The sequence below is a fragment of the Pseudonaja textilis genome, chromosome 2, assembly GCF_049901715.1.
Source record: "Pseudonaja textilis isolate UNSWEBS1 chromosome 2, rPseTex1.2, whole genome shotgun sequence".
NCBI classification, from domain to species: Eukaryota; Metazoa; Chordata; class Lepidosauria; order Squamata; family Elapidae; genus Pseudonaja; species Pseudonaja textilis.
The window spans coordinates 106,504,677-106,524,149 of record NC_141991.1 but is presented as its reverse complement, the minus strand read 5'-3'; the positions used below and the strand labels follow the sequence as shown (position 1 = coordinate 106,524,149).

At 41.7% G+C, this 19,473-nt stretch overlaps 1 protein-coding gene across 2 annotated transcripts in view; it reads right to left on the bottom strand.

The window, feature by feature from the left end:
• Positions 1-1,616: 1,616 nt before the first annotated feature.
• Positions 1,617-19,473, bottom strand: part of ST6GALNAC2 (ST6 N-acetylgalactosaminide alpha-2,6-sialyltransferase 2) — a 39,120-nt gene continuing 21,263 nt past the window's right edge. The window contains exons 2-10 of one of the 2 annotated variants that reach the window (XM_026702054.2): positions 14,729-14,821; positions 13,532-13,571; positions 10,780-10,954; positions 5,996-6,161; positions 5,669-5,807; positions 4,797-4,900; positions 3,735-3,818; positions 3,139-3,238; positions 1,617-2,767 (exon numbers count right to left, since the gene is read on the bottom strand). In XM_026702054.2, the coding sequence (XP_026557839.2) occupies positions 2,600-2,767; positions 3,139-3,238; positions 3,735-3,818; positions 4,797-4,900; positions 5,669-5,807; positions 5,996-6,161; positions 10,780-10,954; positions 13,532-13,571; positions 14,729-14,821 (1,069 nt within the window). In that variant the 3' untranslated portion in view covers positions 1,617-2,599. The remainder of the gene's footprint in view (positions 2,768-3,138; positions 3,239-3,734; positions 3,819-4,796; positions 4,901-5,668; positions 5,808-5,995; positions 6,162-10,779; positions 10,955-13,531; positions 13,572-14,728; positions 14,822-19,473) is intronic. The other variant, XM_087924794.1, reaches the window with a different exon arrangement.

The window sequence follows — 19,473 nt, the reverse complement described above, 5'->3', positions numbered from 1 at the left end:
ACCAAACACCAGCGTGAGGTGTTTGCAAGGTTACTTGTGTCAACAATACCCTTTTCTTTTGCTTCTTGGAACCTAGTGGTTGTTTAATTAGCTAGAGAAGAAATGTTGGCCCATGAGGACAACCGCTAGGTTCCAAAAAGAACAGTGAGAACAAAAGAAAGATTACAGTTGTTTGTTGTATCACAATTATTGGCAATTTGCAATCCCAGCATCCCAATCGCTCATGCGACCTTGGGTCTCCAATTGAGATTGTGTGAAATTGGCAACAGTATTTATTGCCATTTCATGGCAAGGAACATGACTACAGGCAAAAGACACAATCCAAACTCCTGCCAAAAATTTAGAAAATGTAAATCCTAGTCTTGTTAGCAATTCTCATGAGGTGGTTAAGTGCATTATAAGCAGGGCCCCCAACTCCCGCTGTTGGGAACTGGGCTGTGCATGCGGGAGCATGTGAATCTTCATTTGTACTTGGGTGGGATTACATTACATGTATGAAACTATTCCCTCCACTGCCAATATGGAGCCAAAAAGGTTGGGAACAGCTGCATTATAGTATTCCAGAACTGAGCTAGTTGACCCAGCCAACTGACCCTGTCAGACCTGGTCTAAGACAGTAACCCTAGTCAGCCAGCTCCTTCCTACTGTGATCTCCCTTTGAGGGTTCCTATTGGGCTTTCAAAGATTTCCATCTGAGATGGGAGTCCTAGACTGGTCTTATTTTCACCCCTATGAGTGCAAGAAGTGATACGCTGGAACTTGTGTTGTGATGGGCAGTAGGAATAATATTGAGGAATAGGAGAAAAAGCCACTGCCAAGGCCAGTCAGATAAATGAACTCTTGAGTTTAGGGCAGAAAAGTAATTTAAGAAAGTATCTTAGACAACTCTGGTTCTCATTAAGGAGGAATGGGGAGGCACTTCCAGACTTGCAAGATTCTATTACTGTAACCTTATAACACCGTACTAATACAGACATTCCTAACACAGATCAGCTGAAGGGCTGATAGGTGCCAACCTCCAAAGTAAGGAAAAATTAAAGACCAGAAAAGTGAGAAACTTCCGACTTTCTTTACAATATCTGGTAGGGCTAGTTATAATAGCCATTGGCAGAGGGCTAAGATAGCCCTACTCTGGTGCTGCCATCTAAAAAGGCAAGTAGGTTGCTTGGAACAAAGGATAACTAACAGGCCATATTGTGAAAATAACCATGTGCCACAGTCCCACAATGCTTTGCTGTAATACTCTGCCTCCTGATCCTTTAGTCTCTTTGTTTATCCGTTTTTTCTTCCTTGTGTTTTCTCCCAAATGCAGGGTCAATTTTTTTATTTTTAAGATCATTGAGTGTTGATCCATTGATTATGACAGGGATTGACCAGCTTGTTGTCGGAGTCTTGATATTGTGGGCTGAAAGTGACTGGCCCAAGGTCACCCAGCTAGCTTTCGTGATTAAGGTGGAACTAGACCTCACAGCTTTCTGCTTTTAGCCTGGTGCCTTAATCACTAGACTAAACTGGATGTTTTTAATTATTCATTGGAAGGCTAGTTTGCTTTTTGATATTCCAGTGATGTCAAAACATGTGTTCTCCACCTCTTAAAATAAAATTAATCATTTGAGTAACAGTAACACACTCAAATTTATTGCTACTTTATATATATAAATACATTTAATAAGAACACTTGAATTGGTTCGGTTTGCATCTGCAACTATCCCTTTTCCCAAGCCATAATTCATCTTTAGAGAATTCCAGGCTACTGAAACATTTACAGAGGTATTGCCCACAACGTCCTTAGCACAGATTGATTTTGAATTTTATAGTATTTAGTAGTCTTACAACATCCAGTTAGAAGGCTGGTATCTCCTACTGTGGAGATGGAAGAATTACTCAGTACCATGGCAGCTGATTGTGAAAAAAGAAGGGGGCCAATATTTGTACGCCTCAAAGGATCCCCGAGTTCAAATTTGTGATGGATGAGAGATCTATATAGTCCAAGACAGATTGGCGAAGATGTCCCTTCCTACTAAAACAACTATTAGATTCACTTTACTGGAACTTACTCACCTTCAATAAAGCCATTTTCCCTGGATGCAGGCCATGCAGAGTTTGTGAATAGGAGCCCTATTGAGTTTGTGAATAGGAGCCACAACCACCTATCCAATGGTTGTGGACTTCTGCATTTAAGACTGTATAATGATAGTTATGAGCACAGTTCTGTGGTCCTCAGCACTGATTAGCTGGATGCGTCCTAAATGGAGGATAGTGGACTGACGCCCAAATCTGCATAATGTATGCAAGCATAGGAGAATCCTTGCCTACAATAAATAAAACAAAACCGTATTTGAGATGCTCCTGTACAGCAGTAATGTGATTGCATCTCCTGGCTGCACCGTTGTTAACAGCAGATGGATCGGTCTTTACCAAATCCAGTGGGAATGATTCCCAGAGTCCTTTTATGTCCAATGTGCTTGGAGTGTGCTGCTGATCAGTTTCATTTTTGGAGACAAAAAAAGGGGCTCCTCTTCATGAGAAGAGCTCTCACACAAAGAGAGTTAAGGGAAGATGCACCCTTTGTTTCCCCTCACCACAGAACAGCTTATCTTCATCGCTGGAAGAGCTTAATGATGCCAACTCGATTCAAGCTCTTCCATAGCTCGGCTTCTAGTAACATATCATGATTGGCATAGAACACCAAGGGCTTTTTTTCCTGCTCATAGTAATGATCCGAAAACAACTTGTAATTCTCCGTGATGAATCCATAGGCACTGACCTAACGAAGGAGAAGAAGTGAAAGGATGAATGAGGGACAGGCAAGGACCAAGAGATCAAGTCCTTCATGCTGGTTTGCTTTACACGGCCAGGAATTCCCTTGGAGAAACAAAATGTCAGATGAAATGTCAGCCAGCATGAAGCAGATGCCCAAATGGCACAGGATTGGAATAAAAAACAAACAAGCAACTTTCCCATTTCCTCCAAAGCATACAAATGGAATTAGTGCACCTTGTAAGCAAAAGATAGGGCTGCCATTTGTTGTTTCACTGTTTTTCGTAAAGTACCAATTCACCCCACCAGTATTTTTTAAATCCTCACGGTCTGTTAGCTAGCAAAAATTGGAAAAGTTGTCACTATGGGAACTATTACCTGATCACAAGTGTGTAGCGCTGTTAAAAGCATAAGTGCTCCAGTGCTGGGTATGTAGAGATGACCAAACTGAGAATTAATAATTTCTGACTTTAAAAACCTGGGAAGAGAAAGAGGCAGGTTCAGCAGAATTTTTGATTGGAAAAATCAGAATACTTTGATTTTTCCTTGGTTTCCATGTTAGAAACTGGCAAATAGAAAGGTTTCACATATCTCCTTGACATGCTAGGTTTCCAAACTGACAAAATCTGATATGGAGCGCCTTCAAATGCCTGCTTTCATGTTTGTTTTATTGGGGAAACACTCTTCAAATATCATTAGAGTTTCCAGGTCAAAAAGAGTAGGAATGTTGAACAAAACCCAAATATTGGAAACCTAAAGGATGAACTGGTATATAGTATACATGCTTCTATGCTGCTGTTGCTTCTATGCTGTTGTTTGCACCAGTCAACAAAATATTTACATCCCCTTCTCAGCCTTGCCCCTGCCCTAAGTATGTGAAAGGTACCATTCACACATAAATGGCTACTCAGTAAATAATCAACTGCTCTTAACAGCAAGTTTTGTTGCAGGAATAAAAAACTGAAAAACGTCACCTTTCCTTAAGATAATGCATGAATTCTGGGTGCAGCAACTTGAATTTCCCCGCAGATGTCTCAGATCCAAAATATTTCCAAGGGCTATAGAAAGAAACAAAAGGGGGAAAAAGCTTTAGTAACATTTCTGTGATTAAGCTATTCAATTAACCCCATATCTGGAAAGAAATTTGAGCAATTAAACAATAGCACTCTTGGTAAAATCTGAAACAGTAGGTGTTCACATGAAAAGAAAACTATGACTAAATATTCAGGACATGGTTTGCCTAATAGTATCAAAATGTTAAAGGGGACCTCCGATGCTGCCCATGGAGGCCTTCACTCTGACCTATCAGGACACCAAGCTTGCCCAGTCTAGCTAAATTTTTGTCGACATCATCTTCAATAATCACACTTTTTTTCCAGCTCAAGAAAGAGGCACAAAAGAGAGGATAGCATGGCATGCAAGGAGAGTTATCCTCTTGCACCTTTCTTTCTATAAATTGTGCTGTCAGCAAGAAGGTTTATAAGGGATGTAGGGGAGTTGTGCATGTTACATAGGCATGTGTTGTGCTATTATTATATGTGAATCAAAGACAGAAATATCCATTTCAGCAACTGTCTCTGTGATGCACTTTCCAGTTATGTTAGTATATGTGACACTGTTGTATAGAAAACATTCTATCTAAAAAAATGTAGTGGGTTGCCTACAGTTTAATCTGCTTTATAGATGGAAACTTTTTTAATATAGTTGAGGTTTCTGAAAAGGGAGAGGAACATAACACAAGGTGCAGATTAGGATTAGCATAATCCAATCCCCAAATGTGAGAAGGTGTTGTGGGTGAGGGTTTATTTTTTGAGCTTGTGGGTTGGTTTCCAAATGTTTCGTTACCAGGCTAGGTAACATCTTCAGTGGAGTTTAGCGGGTTTCAGTCTTCTTCTGTTTATAGGGGATTTGTGTAGTCAGTAGGTCTTGGTGAGGTCACATGCTGAACCAGAAGTTTAAAAACATTAAAATAACATTGTATGTGGTTCATAACCATGAGGTAGAGGAACAAGAATCACGCAAACAGAATTACTTACATATCACCCTTGTCATAGCCCTCTGGGACAGGACTGCCCAAAATGGCAGATCGAAGCATGATGTAGTCTCGTATGTTTGATGGAATGAATATGTACTGTACATCCTACAACCAACATAGAAGGAAATGTAAGCATGAGGTTTGACAAGGGAAAATATGTTGCAGTTTAAGCATGTATAATTTCAGCCATTTATGTATACCTTTTCCCAGATAAACCATTTTGTATCTCTGTTCCCAGTTCTTACTCCTTCTACAATAAATATTTAGTGGGCACTGTATAGCTATAATCTTGATTGTTTTCGAAAGCTTTAACATATGCTTAAATAGTTGACTTAATTCAGGAAATCTTCGTATTGATGCTGTTTTAGCATCAAACCTACCACTGAAGATCATACAAGATTTTTAAAAGTGAAGCTGGAAAGACTCTTATAAAGCATTTGTTCTGGCTTCAACCTTCCTGAACTGAAAAGTATTCTACGGGCAATAATCTGCAAAACCACCTACTCATGTTAAAGCAAATGTGACTTTAAGTTAATAATATCTTAGTCTAAGCCTGCAATTAAGGAGAATATTTGTAGCTCAGGGTTAAAATTTAGGGGTCCTTGGTGCTCTCTGAGCTTGCTTGTTTTCTTGCAGGTATTTCATTGCAGAAACTAACAAACAGCCATCAGTAAACAGCCCAACCCCCAAATCCCTAAGATCACCCTCACCCACACAGACAGAATATAAACTGACAGCAAACCGCACTCCTTACTAGCACTGATGATGTAACCTAGTTAGGGTTATAAAACGGCTGCAAGAAAACAAGCAAACTCAGAGAGCACCAAGGACTCCTCAATCCTGCAATTGGAAAGAGTGTAGCTGTGCTTTTACTTTTCCCTGTGGGATCTGTGTAAAGCCATATTCCGCATAAGCAACAAGAGAATTCTTCATAGTGTTCACTGTAAAGCCATAGAAGGAAGTCCTAGTCCCAACGTCTTCCTCAAAACCTTTGGTGACTGCCCCGTTAAGCCTGCAAGGAACAACAGAAGCAAAGCCTTAAGAATTGATAGTTGTCAACGAGCCACAACTAAGTAAATAACTCAAATGTCGGAGATTTTATTCTGAAAGTTTAAGAGCATGGATCTTGTGGGTTTTTAAAATCTCTATAACCACCCAGAAATGGTGTCTTTCTACCTTTCAAAGGAAGAGGGTTTCTACCTGAAGACAAAGTCATGAGCATCTATCTTCTTCCCTTGGCGAGACCCGTTCAAAATTCCTCCATTCCCAACCACGGCACAGCAGATGCAACAGTTAAGGAACTTGGTTTCATCGACTAGCTGACTGTGGACAGACTCGGTGAGAAGCTGCAACGTGGATGCAATAACTGCAGATTAAAACAATGCAATGAGGCAAGTTAGGAAAAAGTTCCAGCGAGAGAATGAAAACACTACAGATTCAAGGCAGCAAGAGAAGCAAGCAGAGGGAACACTACACTGAGGTTAATTGTCATGAGACAAGCAAAACACTCAATTTAATAGCTGGGTACAAGCTGTTCAGAGGACTCCATACCTTTCATCTCATTTGGAAATGGGACATTTTAGGCTAAATCTGAAGGAGAGAAAGACCATTTTGTGGTTATGTACTGTACTGAGCTCTATAAGGTAATTCTCAATCTATGATCATTTATCCAGAAACCATTTGAAATTGCAATGGCAGTGAACATTATGACTGGTCCTTGGAGTTCTGTCATGTCAGCATCCTGAATCATATGTTTGTGATCTGTGTGCTTGGCAACTGGTTCCCATGCTGTCGTGTTCTTCAATCACAGTTTGTAACCTTTCCTGCCGGCTTCCCCAGAAAGTCAGTGGGGGAATTAGCAGGGGAGGTTGTGCAAGTCACTGAGATAAGTCTCCCCTCACCTGCATAACCTCCCACAGTCCCTCTATGCTTGCGCACCAGCTAAACAGCCCCATGTACCCTCTCTGGCCTGTGCCACACCTTCACTGACCTAGGATTCTTTTGCACATCCTCTCCGACCCACAATGCACCTCTAGTGCTCCACCATGCTCCCTATCCCACCTCGAAGCAGTCATTTATCTGCCTGCCAGCCAGCCCGGGATTTGAAATGTTCTGCTTGCTTGTCCACTGATTTGGTTGTAAGAAGCCCGCATAAAATTGCCTTACCTAACAACCATAGGATTCAGTTAATGACAACAGCCAAAACTACAGGGATTGCTGTTGTTAAGCAAGGTAGTTGTGCTTTACGACTGCACTGATAAAGCTGTGGTGGTGCAGTGGTTAAAATGCAGTACTGCAGACTAATTGTGCCAACTGCCAGCAGTTCGATTCTCACCGGCTCAAGCTTGACTCAGCATTCCATCCTTCTGAGGTCAGTAAAATGATTGTTGGGGGTAATATGTTGACTCTGTAAACTGTTTATAGAGGGCTGTAAAACACTGTGAAGCAGTATGTAAGTTTAAGTGCTATTACTTAGTCACAGAAATTCCAGTCCCAATTGCCATTATAAACTGAGGACTACTTAGATCAAAGGCAGAACCTTGAACTGAGCCATTGCAACCAATGCAGTGTCTGCAAGATAGAACTATCCCTCTCTGTTTGTAGTTGAGATTGTTGCATGGATCGTCAAAAACTGACCATTGCAATCTTACTGCATTCTTTGACAAAATAACTAAATTAATAGATCAGAGAAATGCTGTGGACAAAGTATACTTGGACTTCAGTAAGCAGATCACAACCTACTTCTTGATAAGATAGAAAATCATGGGATAGACAGCATCACAACCAGATGGATTCATAACTGGCTGACAAACCACACTCAATGTGTAGTCCTTACGGAATTACATCTACATGAAGGGAAATATGCAGAAAAGGTTTACACTTAGGCAAGAAAACACAAATGTCCAGATATGGAATAGATGGTACATGGCTCAACAGCAGTAATGGTGAAAGGGATCCAGGAGTCCTAGTGAACAATCATTTAAATATGAGCCAGCAGTGTGCTATAGCCGCCAAAAAAGCCAATTCATTCCTAGGCTACATCCAGTTTTGGTCACCTTTTTTGTATTGTGGTGACAAAAACTGGATGTAATATTCCAAGTATGGCTTTACCAAGGCATTATAAAGTGGCATTAACACTTCCCGTGATCTTGATTCTATCCCTCTGTTAATGCAGCCTAGGATTCAATTGGCTTTTTTGGCAGCTGCCAAAACTAATCAAGGAGAGAACCAACCTAGAGCTAAGGAGAAATTTCCTGACAAAACAATTAGTCAGTGGAACAGCTTGCCTCTAGAAGTTGTGGGTGCCCCATCGCTGGAGATTTTTAAGAAGAAATTGGGCAGCCATTTGTTTGAAAGAGTATGAGCAGGGTTGGATTAGAAAACCTCCAAGGTCCCTTCCAACTCTGTTATTTTGTTATATTGAAGTAGTTAAGCAACGATGGTGTGAGTAATGGTTGAAATGAACACTTAATTCCGATGTGACCCTTGAAGACATCCATGAATCTATACAATACAGATACATCTATGTTGTAGACTGAACAATACAGTTTGAGCATATTTAATGAAGGTAACACTATTTCTACTAAACAAAAGATATACTGATACTGATGTCCACTATGAACAGCCTTTTTGTGTCAGAAATATTTTTAGGACTGAGTAACAATCTTTGATGAATTATATGTCTCAAAAATGATTAATGGTTTCAGTCCTGCTTCTAAAATGTCAGACGCTGAACTTTAGCTTTACTGCTTTAATAATTCCTTTTGAATTAGCATGAGGTCCTGCAAGGAGTGGTGGTGAAAAGAATTTGTTTTTTTTTTTACTCTTTCTTGGCACTGGAGCTAGCTCTTTTTCTTGTACATCAGTCACAAATAACTTTTACACAAGAAATGTCTGGGAAAGTAGCAACCTTGCAACTGATCCTTTACCAAGTTCTAAGTCCAGACACACTGCGGATTCTCACATGGTCTTCCTAAAACTCTCTACAGCCAGTTTAATCCTACTCTGCTTCACTTCTCCTTCATTCAAAGTATGTCCCTTGCTCACTCCCCTCTAAGAGATGCACGGCATCAGCCAGAGATATTTGACAAGTGACTAAGACTGGGCATGGGGCAGGAAGCAAGATAATTCCCAGAAGTCACTGGGAAGAGGCAACAATAGAGTGGGTTGTGTCAAAGCCTTTTTCTTCAAGCTAGTCATCAGAAAGACACTGGGACCTTTGATACAGGCAAATATCACAAGACATGGATAGTACCAGCATTTCCAATTGTGATATCTCCCCTCCCAGATCTCAGCTTTTAAAGAAAAACAACCAGATTGCATGAACATTATAAAAATGGTGCTAAGCAATCCAATATGTTAAAGCTTTTGGATGCTGCAACTAGATAGATAAAGAGGTTTTTCCAGTCAAATGAATTTACAGAGTAACGTTATAAACAAAATATGTTTCCCCTTGGGCACAGAAACTACAGCGATCACGCTCCAAAGGTACGGTGTATTCCTAACCATAGTGCTCTTCTTATCTATTTGGGTCAAACTGGCACATCAGGATATTCGAAAATGGCTGCAAAACTTGCTCAGTTGGGTACTTCTTTTGTGCATCTTCACAATGGGCTATTGAGGCACTGCAATCCCTCTGTGATATATAGATTTAAAATGTATCAAACGCAATGTGTTTATTTCTTGCCTAAGCCTAATAACTAAATCTATCCACGTGTCAGAGATGTTGAGCACATTATTTTCTCATTTTAGGGAATCATAAATAGATGGTTTGAGAGTCGTCCCCCCACCCCACCCCCCGCAATTTCTTGTCTATGGATGTATAAGTAGCAGCATCCACAGGGAGATTAAAACAGGCAAGGGGATGTCCACATTACCCATCAACACATCAACGTGTACAAAAGGTGCAGAGGTTCAATTGTATGCTACAACCAGCCACCAGCCATCTGATTTGACAAGCTACATTCACCCACCCCAGACAATAATGCCTGCTATTCTACAATTCCCAGAATCCAATGACCAATACATCAACAGAGCATCAGGTCGAGATACACTTGGCCACCTTCTTTTGATCCTTAGTTGGGGGCACAAGCTGTATGAATGCAAGTCTACCTTGCCCCACTACTATTTAATCTACAAGACGTTCCACGGAACATATTTAACTCACTGTTCACAAGTTTTAAAAAGTTGCAAGGTGATTGAATCTGAATTTGTACACCCCAGGATGCTAAACCTTATCCTTTATACTGCAGTCCTTAAGGACTCAAGCTGCAACTTTTATTGAGAGAGGGATTTTTGGTTAAGGGCAATGGGGCCCTTAATACAAAAAGTATTAACCACCTTTTCCTGCTGTCTTAATCATGGACCTTTATGCAGTTCTTCTTGACAACTTTGAGATGTGAATAATGCTGACCGGGAAATTCTGGGAATTGTCATCCACTCAGCTTAAATTTGCCAAGGTTGAGAAACACTGCCCCTATGACTTCTCTTTTGAGAGAAAACTACATCCATATGCAGACACAGATGATGACAGACTTCATCTTTAATACAAAGAGCAATTTAAATCTTTAATGTAGTATCTGATGCATAGTAGGAGTGGAAGTCCACTGTGATCTATCTAATTTCAAATGAAAATATCAGTTCTGATAAGCATCAATTTCTTTTAAAAAAAAAAACACACGGTTGTTCAAGGCAAGGTACTTCTGTGTTAAAATCTGTAAAAGGGAATGGGGGTGCCCTGAAGGAGCCATATTGTAATATGCAACTCCTGGCCCTGTATCTTGTAAGTTTGGAAAGTTTAAAACTCTCAGAACATTTATATGAATCATGAACACTGGTTTGTCTGCTAAGCATTTTGACATCTGTTGCAGCAATAAGGTTAGGCCAACTATCAAACAATTTGGTCCAACTGCATGCATCCAACAAGATGCAACGTTCATCAAAGCCTCATCTTCTACCACTGAAGCGCTATATGATTCTTATACCTGGATATGGCACATCACGCCAACCATATGGAACACTGCGATCCTTCAGTCTCCCCCAAGTCTCAGGAGTGAAGTGCTGCTCCCACATAAACACAGGGATATCAAAATCAAACTGCTTCTCAAAGGTGGGATTGTGTTTCACTCTGGATTTTACTGACGAGAGGCATGATCTAGACTGAGAGAGATTAGAAGTAAGTAAATTTCAAAGGCAGGAAACACTACAATTTACCTATAGTTTTTTTTGGAAAGAATACTTTTCACTGACCATTCAGAGCAATGTGAATCCAACAAACCTAAATATAGCATAGCATATCTATATTACCAAAATACAGGTAGTCCTCAATTTACAACAGTTCATTTAGTGACCGTTTAAAATTACAACGGCATTGAAAAAAGTGACTTGTGACTGCTTTTCACACTTATGACCATTACAGCATCCCCATAGCCATGTAAGCAACATTCAGACACTAGGCAACTGACTCATTTTTATGACGATTGCAGAGTCCCAAGGTCCTGTGATCCCCTTTTGCGACTTTCTGACAAGCAAAGTCATTGGGGAAACCAGATTCCCTTGGCAACTGTGTAATGAATTTAACAATGGCAGTGATTCACTTAACATGTGTCAAGAAAAGTTGTAAAATGGGGCAAAAGGCACTTAGTAAATGTCTCACTTAGCAACATCAATTTGGGGCTCGATTCTGGTTGTTAACTCAAGGATTATCTGTACCCCAAATGTAATTTGTTGTAATTTGTAGAAAATCCAACTCTTGATTCAGAATAAAATAATGCAATATTTGAAAGATAGATTCCATTTCGACACATTCAGAGTATTAGAGATTGTCCAGGAGTTTGTTTCTTAATCTCTGGAAATCTCTTACTGCACTTAAAGTAGAGTACACCAAGTGCTACAGTAGAATATTCCAAATGTGCTTAAATCATGTAAAAATGTACAGGAACAGTGGCACTAGTTTATTAACTGTTTATCTAGATTCACTGTGCTCTAGTTGTTCTGAACCATACTTTTTGAATAAATCAACACTGAAAAAAATCAATTCAACACACTGAGTCATCACCCAATGAACCATTTCACCTTGGTATGAAGTAAGAAGGCAGTACCTACTGCTACTTGGAAAGTTTTCTTATATGTGACAAGTAATCACTGATCTTTACTGTCTGTTAAAATCTAAAGGGCAGTAGTTGTCAAGGCTAGGCCAGGCCTTACCCATACTTAAAGTTAATTAATCTGCTTAATTAATTCATAGATAAGACTGATATTATTCAACTGTAAACAATAAACTTAATCCCAGTTCCTTCAATCTTGAAAGTACTGAATTAACTGTGGCAAAAAAAGACACTTTTTTTCAAGCTTGATACCTCTATTCCCAAGAACTGGGAAATAACCAATGTGACTTTGATTTTTGAAAAGGGATAGCCGTTAAGTAAGCATCTCATCCATGTAAAATGGAGAAGAGTATTGTTAAAGATACTCTTGCCAGCAAAAGTGCGTATAGTCAAGGCTATGGTTTTCCAGTTGCAATGTATGGCTGTGAAAGTTGGACCATAAGGAAGGCTGAGCACCAAAGAATTGAGGCCTTTGAACTATGGTGCTGGAGAAGACTCCTGCGAGTCCCTTGGATGGCAAGGCGATCAAACCGGTCAGTTCTAGAGGAGATCAATCCTGACTGCTGTTCAGAATGCCAGATCCTGAAGCTGAAACTCAAATACTTTGGCCACCTAATGAGAAGGAAGGACTCACTGGAGAAGAGCCTAATGCTGGGAAAGATTAAGGGCAAAAGAAGGGAACGACAGAGAATGAGGTGGCTGGACGGAGTCACTGAAGTAATCGGTGTGAGCTTAAATGGACTCCAGGGGATGGTAGAGGACAGGAAGGAGTGGAGGAATGTTGTTCATGGGGTCGCGATGGGTCGGACATAACTTTGCCACTAATAACAAGAAATCATTAAAGAACATAAGAAAAAGTTACCTGAAAATGAACTCTTGCTTTAAAATATTGTCACATTAAACTTTGGATATTAAAAATAAAGAACTCCTTGACTAATTATTTCATGCAGGGCTCCTGAACAAATTTAGCAGTACAAAGGTACATTCTGTCCCAATGTCTATAGCAAACCTGTGGACTTCAACTCCCAGAATTCTCCAGCCAGATGGAGATTCTCAGTCATCCAGATCATAGTTGTCCCAAAGGTGTTTTTTCAAGAGGCAACTGGATTTCTTGTTTTTTTTCATTGATGTCATTGTGGCCACCTGGAGATTTATCTGTGTCGTCAGGGTCACCTGAGTAGTACAAATGGGCATGGAGCCTTCTTGGAACTGCTGAAAGGACTGTGTTGTAGACTGGAGATAGATATCCCTCTCCACTGTTGAGAGAGAGCTGCTCAGTTTTGACATAGATGGCTTCTTTGACCCCTCTCTCAAACCAGCCATCCTCTCTGTCCAAAATATGGACTTTACTGTCTTCAAAAGAACTGGGCTTTGTCTTTTAAATGCAGATGGACTGCTGAATCTTGTCCTGATACATTTTTCAAAGTACAAGTACATCTGTATGCAGCCCTATACACAAGGGGCTGAGAGGACCTAAGTCCTTCATTTCTTCAATAAGGGTACTTAGTAAAGGAGGTATAGCAGAGAATCCAAAAGTGGTTACTAACGCATCAAAATGGTCATTTGAGCATTATCACTGAAATAATAGGCTGACAAGTAAGATATTTAATATGCATGATATGCTTGTTACCTTCTCCTTTGGGCTAGACACATCTTTGGTTGAATTTCTCCTGAAAATAAAGTAACAAGAAAAAGGAGTAAAACTTGCATTCCATTGTTCAAAAACTATGGATTTTGTATTCATAGACACAATAACATTTTCTTGCTACAATTCAAATCAAGAGACTTGCATGTAAATAGCAATATTAGATTTAACTCTCAGACCTGTTTGTCTCCCCACTGACGCCAGGGTAGTTAAGAGTCTCCCATTTTTATTGTGATATGCTTTCTGAAAGTCTAATTAATTGATTAGCAGAAAGTTCATCTATTTTCTCTGTTTGGTTGGCTGGTTTGTGGTACATATTTTTAGCAATGTCATTCCTTTTATATTAACCCAAATGCATTCATGAAGGTTTTCATCCTTTTTTGCATTTCTATAGAGGTATAGATATCTCTTACATATAATGCAGCTCCCCTTACTCTTTTGTTAAGCCTGTTTCTTTTGAACAATTTAAATCCTTCTAGCAGTACGTTCCAGACATGGGTTTCACCAAGTTTGGGTAATGGCAACAATGTCACATCTGCCCTCATGTACAAGGACTTCAAATTTGCCCTGTTTGTTCCTCATATTTTGAGCGATAATGGATTGGCATATGAGTCCTTTTTGACTGACCCCTATGTTCACTTCCTACATCTCCTGCTTCGTAGTTGAGTTTCCCTTCTTTCTTATCAGTTGGTTGATTGCCATGGGGTTTATGCTTTGGATTAGGTCCTAAAAACTGCCTTTTATCCTCCTCCTCCAGCTTTAATCTGTTAGTTTGTTTAGTTTAATTTAAACTGGAAACTGGTCTGTGGCTTCAGCCTTTAAAAATGTCCAGAGCATTCTGAGAGTAAATATGAAATACAATTGAGTAATTTAGCATAATACTGCAGCTTTCTATCAGATCAGCTACGGGGCACTGAAAGCAGGCCTTGCCTCCATAATGGATGTTGTGTATTTACTTCAGCAGGCACTATTGTTGATCACCAATTTCTAAGGACAAACCTGGGTCACTCTTGGCAACAGAAACAGCAGCAGATAATTGTGTAGGAAGACCACAAAAAAGATCACATGCAATGTTGATTTTAGCTAACAAAATCAGTTAGCTGCAGGCTCCTCTGGAATGATATGGTTGAAACACCAAGGTATTTTATCAGAAGAAAACTACACTTCTATGAGAAGCCTAACCTCTTCATGATGGCTCTTCTGATCAAGTCGTGATTTCTTACATCTTGCAATATTTCTGTATCTTCTAGGTCCCATGTTTCTTGCTGCTGTGTTCTGGAAAATAACAGGCAAGTGGGAAATTTTAAGTAAAGCAAGCTATGATGTATGTTAGTAGTCATTTCACAGTGAAGAATAATGGAGTATAGCTGTACCCCCTTGGAATTGGTGCATGGATTAAATTAAGAGAGGCAGTAATTTTAAAACAAACACTGGATAAGCATATTGTTTAAATTTCTAGAAAAATAGCCATATTATTCTGTGACCTCACATTTTACAATCCCCTTCTCAAATTATGTTTGTCTGTATCTCCTCCCTCCAAACTATCCACCAATGTAATTTAGAATAACAATCTGATAGTGGCTAACAACCCATGAAAGTATACCAAAACTTATTACACTTTGTTTATATCTACCACACCTGACTGTGTCAACTTCACCTTTACCGTGGCTCCCTAAAGACAGTTGATATGGTCTATAAAGTGATTTGGCTAAGAAGGGAAATTGAATTAGCCAGGTCAAAACAAAATACAAGGTGCTTCCATGCCAGTTCTTGTTGCAGTTCTTCAGATCCTCTATTCCAGAGCTGTGTTTCCATGCTACTATCTCTGATTAGCAGCCAAGCTAATTAATTTTGGCTCAGCTATGGGGCAGCTGAAATCACCTCTCTCTTACCAACACACCTTTCCATGTGTAACGAGGCTCTGCAGCATTTGTGAGCTCTTTGTTGTTACCACTGGCAACTTTCCTCATTGCCAACAGATGCAGCATCCTGCAGAAGGCTCTGTAAAGATTGCTTGATAGCTTCACAAGTCTCCCTTCCTGTTAACTTCTTAAAATTTACTTTGGAAAGAACCAGGCAAATGTAGACCATGCTTGCTGGTTTCATATCAAAATGCAGCCAGGATTGATTTTGAGTGCCTGACTCTTTGATGATGATCCTTGCAACTGTTCCTCAATGTGCCATTAGCCTATGTAAAGTTGGAACGAATTTTGCATGGGGTCTTTTTATTCCTTTCTTTGTCTCTGCCAGGAACCTGCTGACTGCACAGTCCCAAGCTGCCTTTAAAAACAAAAAAGCACAACTGCCTCAGAGGTGGTATTCAGCAGGTTCTGACCAGTTCTAAAGAACTGGTAGAGGAAATTTTGAGCAGAGAACCAGCAAATACTGACTGTCCCCAACCCAACTACTCTGTGTCTCCCAAGTCCCAGCTGATTGGCTGGGTCTTCTTTTTTTTTAAAAAAAAACAAGTTTTATTGATTTTACAAACAAACAAAACAAAACAAAACATCATTAAACATTAAAAACATAAAACCTCTTTCCATTGTAAATCTTTACAAGGCAGATAACACATTGCTTTATATCACATACTTATAATTTATCCCATTTCCATATAAACACATAAATTCCCTTTACCAAATTCCACATTGTTTCTCTTTAATCATTATTCAATCATATTTCCTTTCTAATTTATCTGCTATTCAATCATCACATTTATATTTTCCTCTGGCTTGTTTATAATTGTTCTCATCTAGTCTTCCTCCGAGATTTTATTTTTTAATTCTTAATTGAACACACACACATAAGACATAAACATAAAAACATAAAACTTTCTTTTAGAAAGTAACTTGGCCCCAGATTACCTCTTTTTGTATGGACTTCAATTGAATTCATGCTCTTCTTATATACCATTACCTATCTTGTTTACCATTCTATATCTATTATATAACTCCTCTCCACTTTTGCCTCATCTTAATTCTGTTTTATATATTTAATCTTGCTTTAAAGAAAAATATTTTTATATCTTTTGTCCATTTCTCCATTTACATCTGTCTCATTTCCAATATAAAAAGAATAGTTTCCCCTGGAATCACTAATCGGAGTATGATGCCTTTCTATCATTCCCCTAAATTAAAATTTAAAATAACACCTAAATCCCAATCAGATTCTGCTTAGTACATTCTACTATTTCAGAAACCAATACTACAATAATAAATCCATAACAGTCAACACATTAATCCGGGGGACGAGCGGTCTGCCACCTCCAAGTGGTGTCCCTGGATGCGCCGAAGCCGCCAAACGCTGACCGTAACTGAGAGCAGACCCTCCGACGACAGGCCCACGCGACAGGCCGGCTGGAGTACTCAAATGCCGCATCAACATGATGGAAACGCCCACTACAAAACACACGTCCAATGCTACCGCTCGGGGAACCGACGGGCGCAGGAGACCATTGGCCTGCGCCAAAAATCAACGAAATGGTCCACACGGAAAGCACGGCCGTGTGAAAAAACGCAAGTGGGGAACAGAGGACTGCCAGACGCCAAGGTGGCCACCTGGAACGTGGATTCGCTGACTGGACGCCGACCGAGATCGCCAGGGCCATGCGGGACAGGAAGCTGGACATCTGCTGCCTCCAGGAAACTCGCTGGAAGGGCAACAAGGCTACGACTATAGACGGCTACAAGATCATATACACCAGCTGTAAGGAAAACCGCGGCGGTGTAGCTGTGGTTGTCAGTCCAAGCTGGCAAAGTTCCGTCGCAGAAGTTAAGCGCCTCACAGAACGACTGATGATAATCGTCGTAGCGACCGAGAGGCAGCGCCTACACATCTTGTCCGCCACGCCCTCAGACCGGATGTCACGAGGAGGAGAAGGATACCTTCTGGGAACTGCTCGACATCCAACTCAGGCAGATCCCACACGAAGACGACATCATCATCTCGGGTGACCTGAATGGTCATGTAGGGCGGGACAAAAACGGACACCAGTGCCACGGTGGGCACGGCACAGGCGATACGAATGAGAATGGCCAGAGGATCCTGGACTTTGCCGACTCCCATGATATGACCATCACGAATACCTGCTTCATTAGGCGAGAATCTCAACTCCTCACCTACCATAGCAGAAACGGGAGCCACCACACACAGATCGACTACATCATCGCACGACGAAGAGCCGCTAAAAACGTGCTCAACGCCAAGGCGTACCCGCACGAATCGAGCAGTCAGCACAGGCCGCTGATGGCGAAGATCAGGATCAGCAAGCCCAAGACCAGGATTGACAAAAGAAATGCAGACCAGCCACGAATCAAGTGGTGGAACCAGAAGAAGATGGCGGGACCCCTCATCAAACCGGAGCAGTTCCCGCAGATGGTCGACGGGCCACAGGAAGCGTGGTCCATGCTGAAGAGCACTGTTCACACTGCCGGTTGCCAACAGCTTGGTTGCACCAAGCCAGGACGGAGACGCATCGAACGAGATACATGGCTCTGGACACCGGAAGTACAAGATGCCGTACACCTGAAGAAACGGCTCTACAAGGCCTTTCTTCAGGACAAGACCAGCGAGAAGCTCTGCATGGTACAAGGCGGCCAAAAAGGCAGCCAAGAAAGCAGTAGCGACAGCCAGAAGCTCCCACTACGATGACATCTACGAGAAGCTGAACACGCGAGAAGGCGAGAATGAGATCTACCGCCTAGCCAAAAGCAGACACAGGAAGACCCTGGACATTGACCAGTTTCATGGGATCAACGACGAAAGGGGAAATTTGATCGTCAACCCCAGAGACGCTGCGGAGAGGTGGCGGCAATACTTCGAGAAGATCTCCACCGAGGAGTTCCCACACCCACGAACCCCGCGAGGTGACCCAGTTGAAGGCCCAGTCTCAGGCATTTATGCCAGCGAGGTCGCCGACGCCATCAAGGCCATGAAAAACGGTAAGGCAACAGGACCAGACGACATCCCTGCCGACTTCTGGAAAAAGGCACTACCGGGCTCGGCATTGTGGCTGTGCGAGCTGTTCAACAACATCGCTCCACGGAAAAGTGCCACACGACTGGTACCGCAGCACCACTGTTCCGATCTGAAGGGAAAGGGCAGCCCAGCGGACTGCTCCAACTACAGACCGGTCAGGTTACTGTCACACACTATGAAGATCTTTGATCCTTGATAAGCGCATTCGGGACACCGTCGACATCAGCGTCAACCAGGCTGGATTCATCAAGAACTGCGGCACCACCGACGCCATCTTCGGTGTGCGGATGCTGATGGAGGCTCACAGAGAGAAGAAAATCCCGCCCACACCGCCTTCCTAGACTTGGAAAAGGCCTTCGACCGAGTCCCGCACGATCTCATCTGGTACGCACTGCGAGACCACGGCGTGCCTGAGCTGCTCGTACAATGGGTCCAACTCCTATACAGATGTCACAAAAGCCGTGTAAAAGCGGCAGCTGGGATATCAGAGGAGTTTAATATTACCGTCGGCGACACCAGGGCTCTGCTCTCTCACCACTGCTGTTCATTCTGGTGATGGACACAATTACACACGACCTGTACACGCCCGCCCCATGGACGCTGCTCTACGCCGATGATGTGTTCCTGGCCAACCTGTGCAAGGCTGAACTAGAGCACCGAGTCCAACAGTGGCACGACCGCCTCGAGCAGTTCGGGCCCGGCTGAACCTAAAGAAGTCCGAATACCTGACCACTGACAATGAAATGACAGGCTCCATCCACGTGAACGGGCAGGAGCTACCGCGCGCTCCACCTTCAAGTACCTGGGAACTACTCTTGGGGAAGAAGGCCTACTACAAACTGAGGTGGCAGCCAGGATCAATGCAGCGTGGGGCAAATGGAAGTCCGTCACGGGCGTCCTCTGTGACAAGAAGATGCCGATGCGCCTGAAGGCGAAAATCTATAACTCTGTGG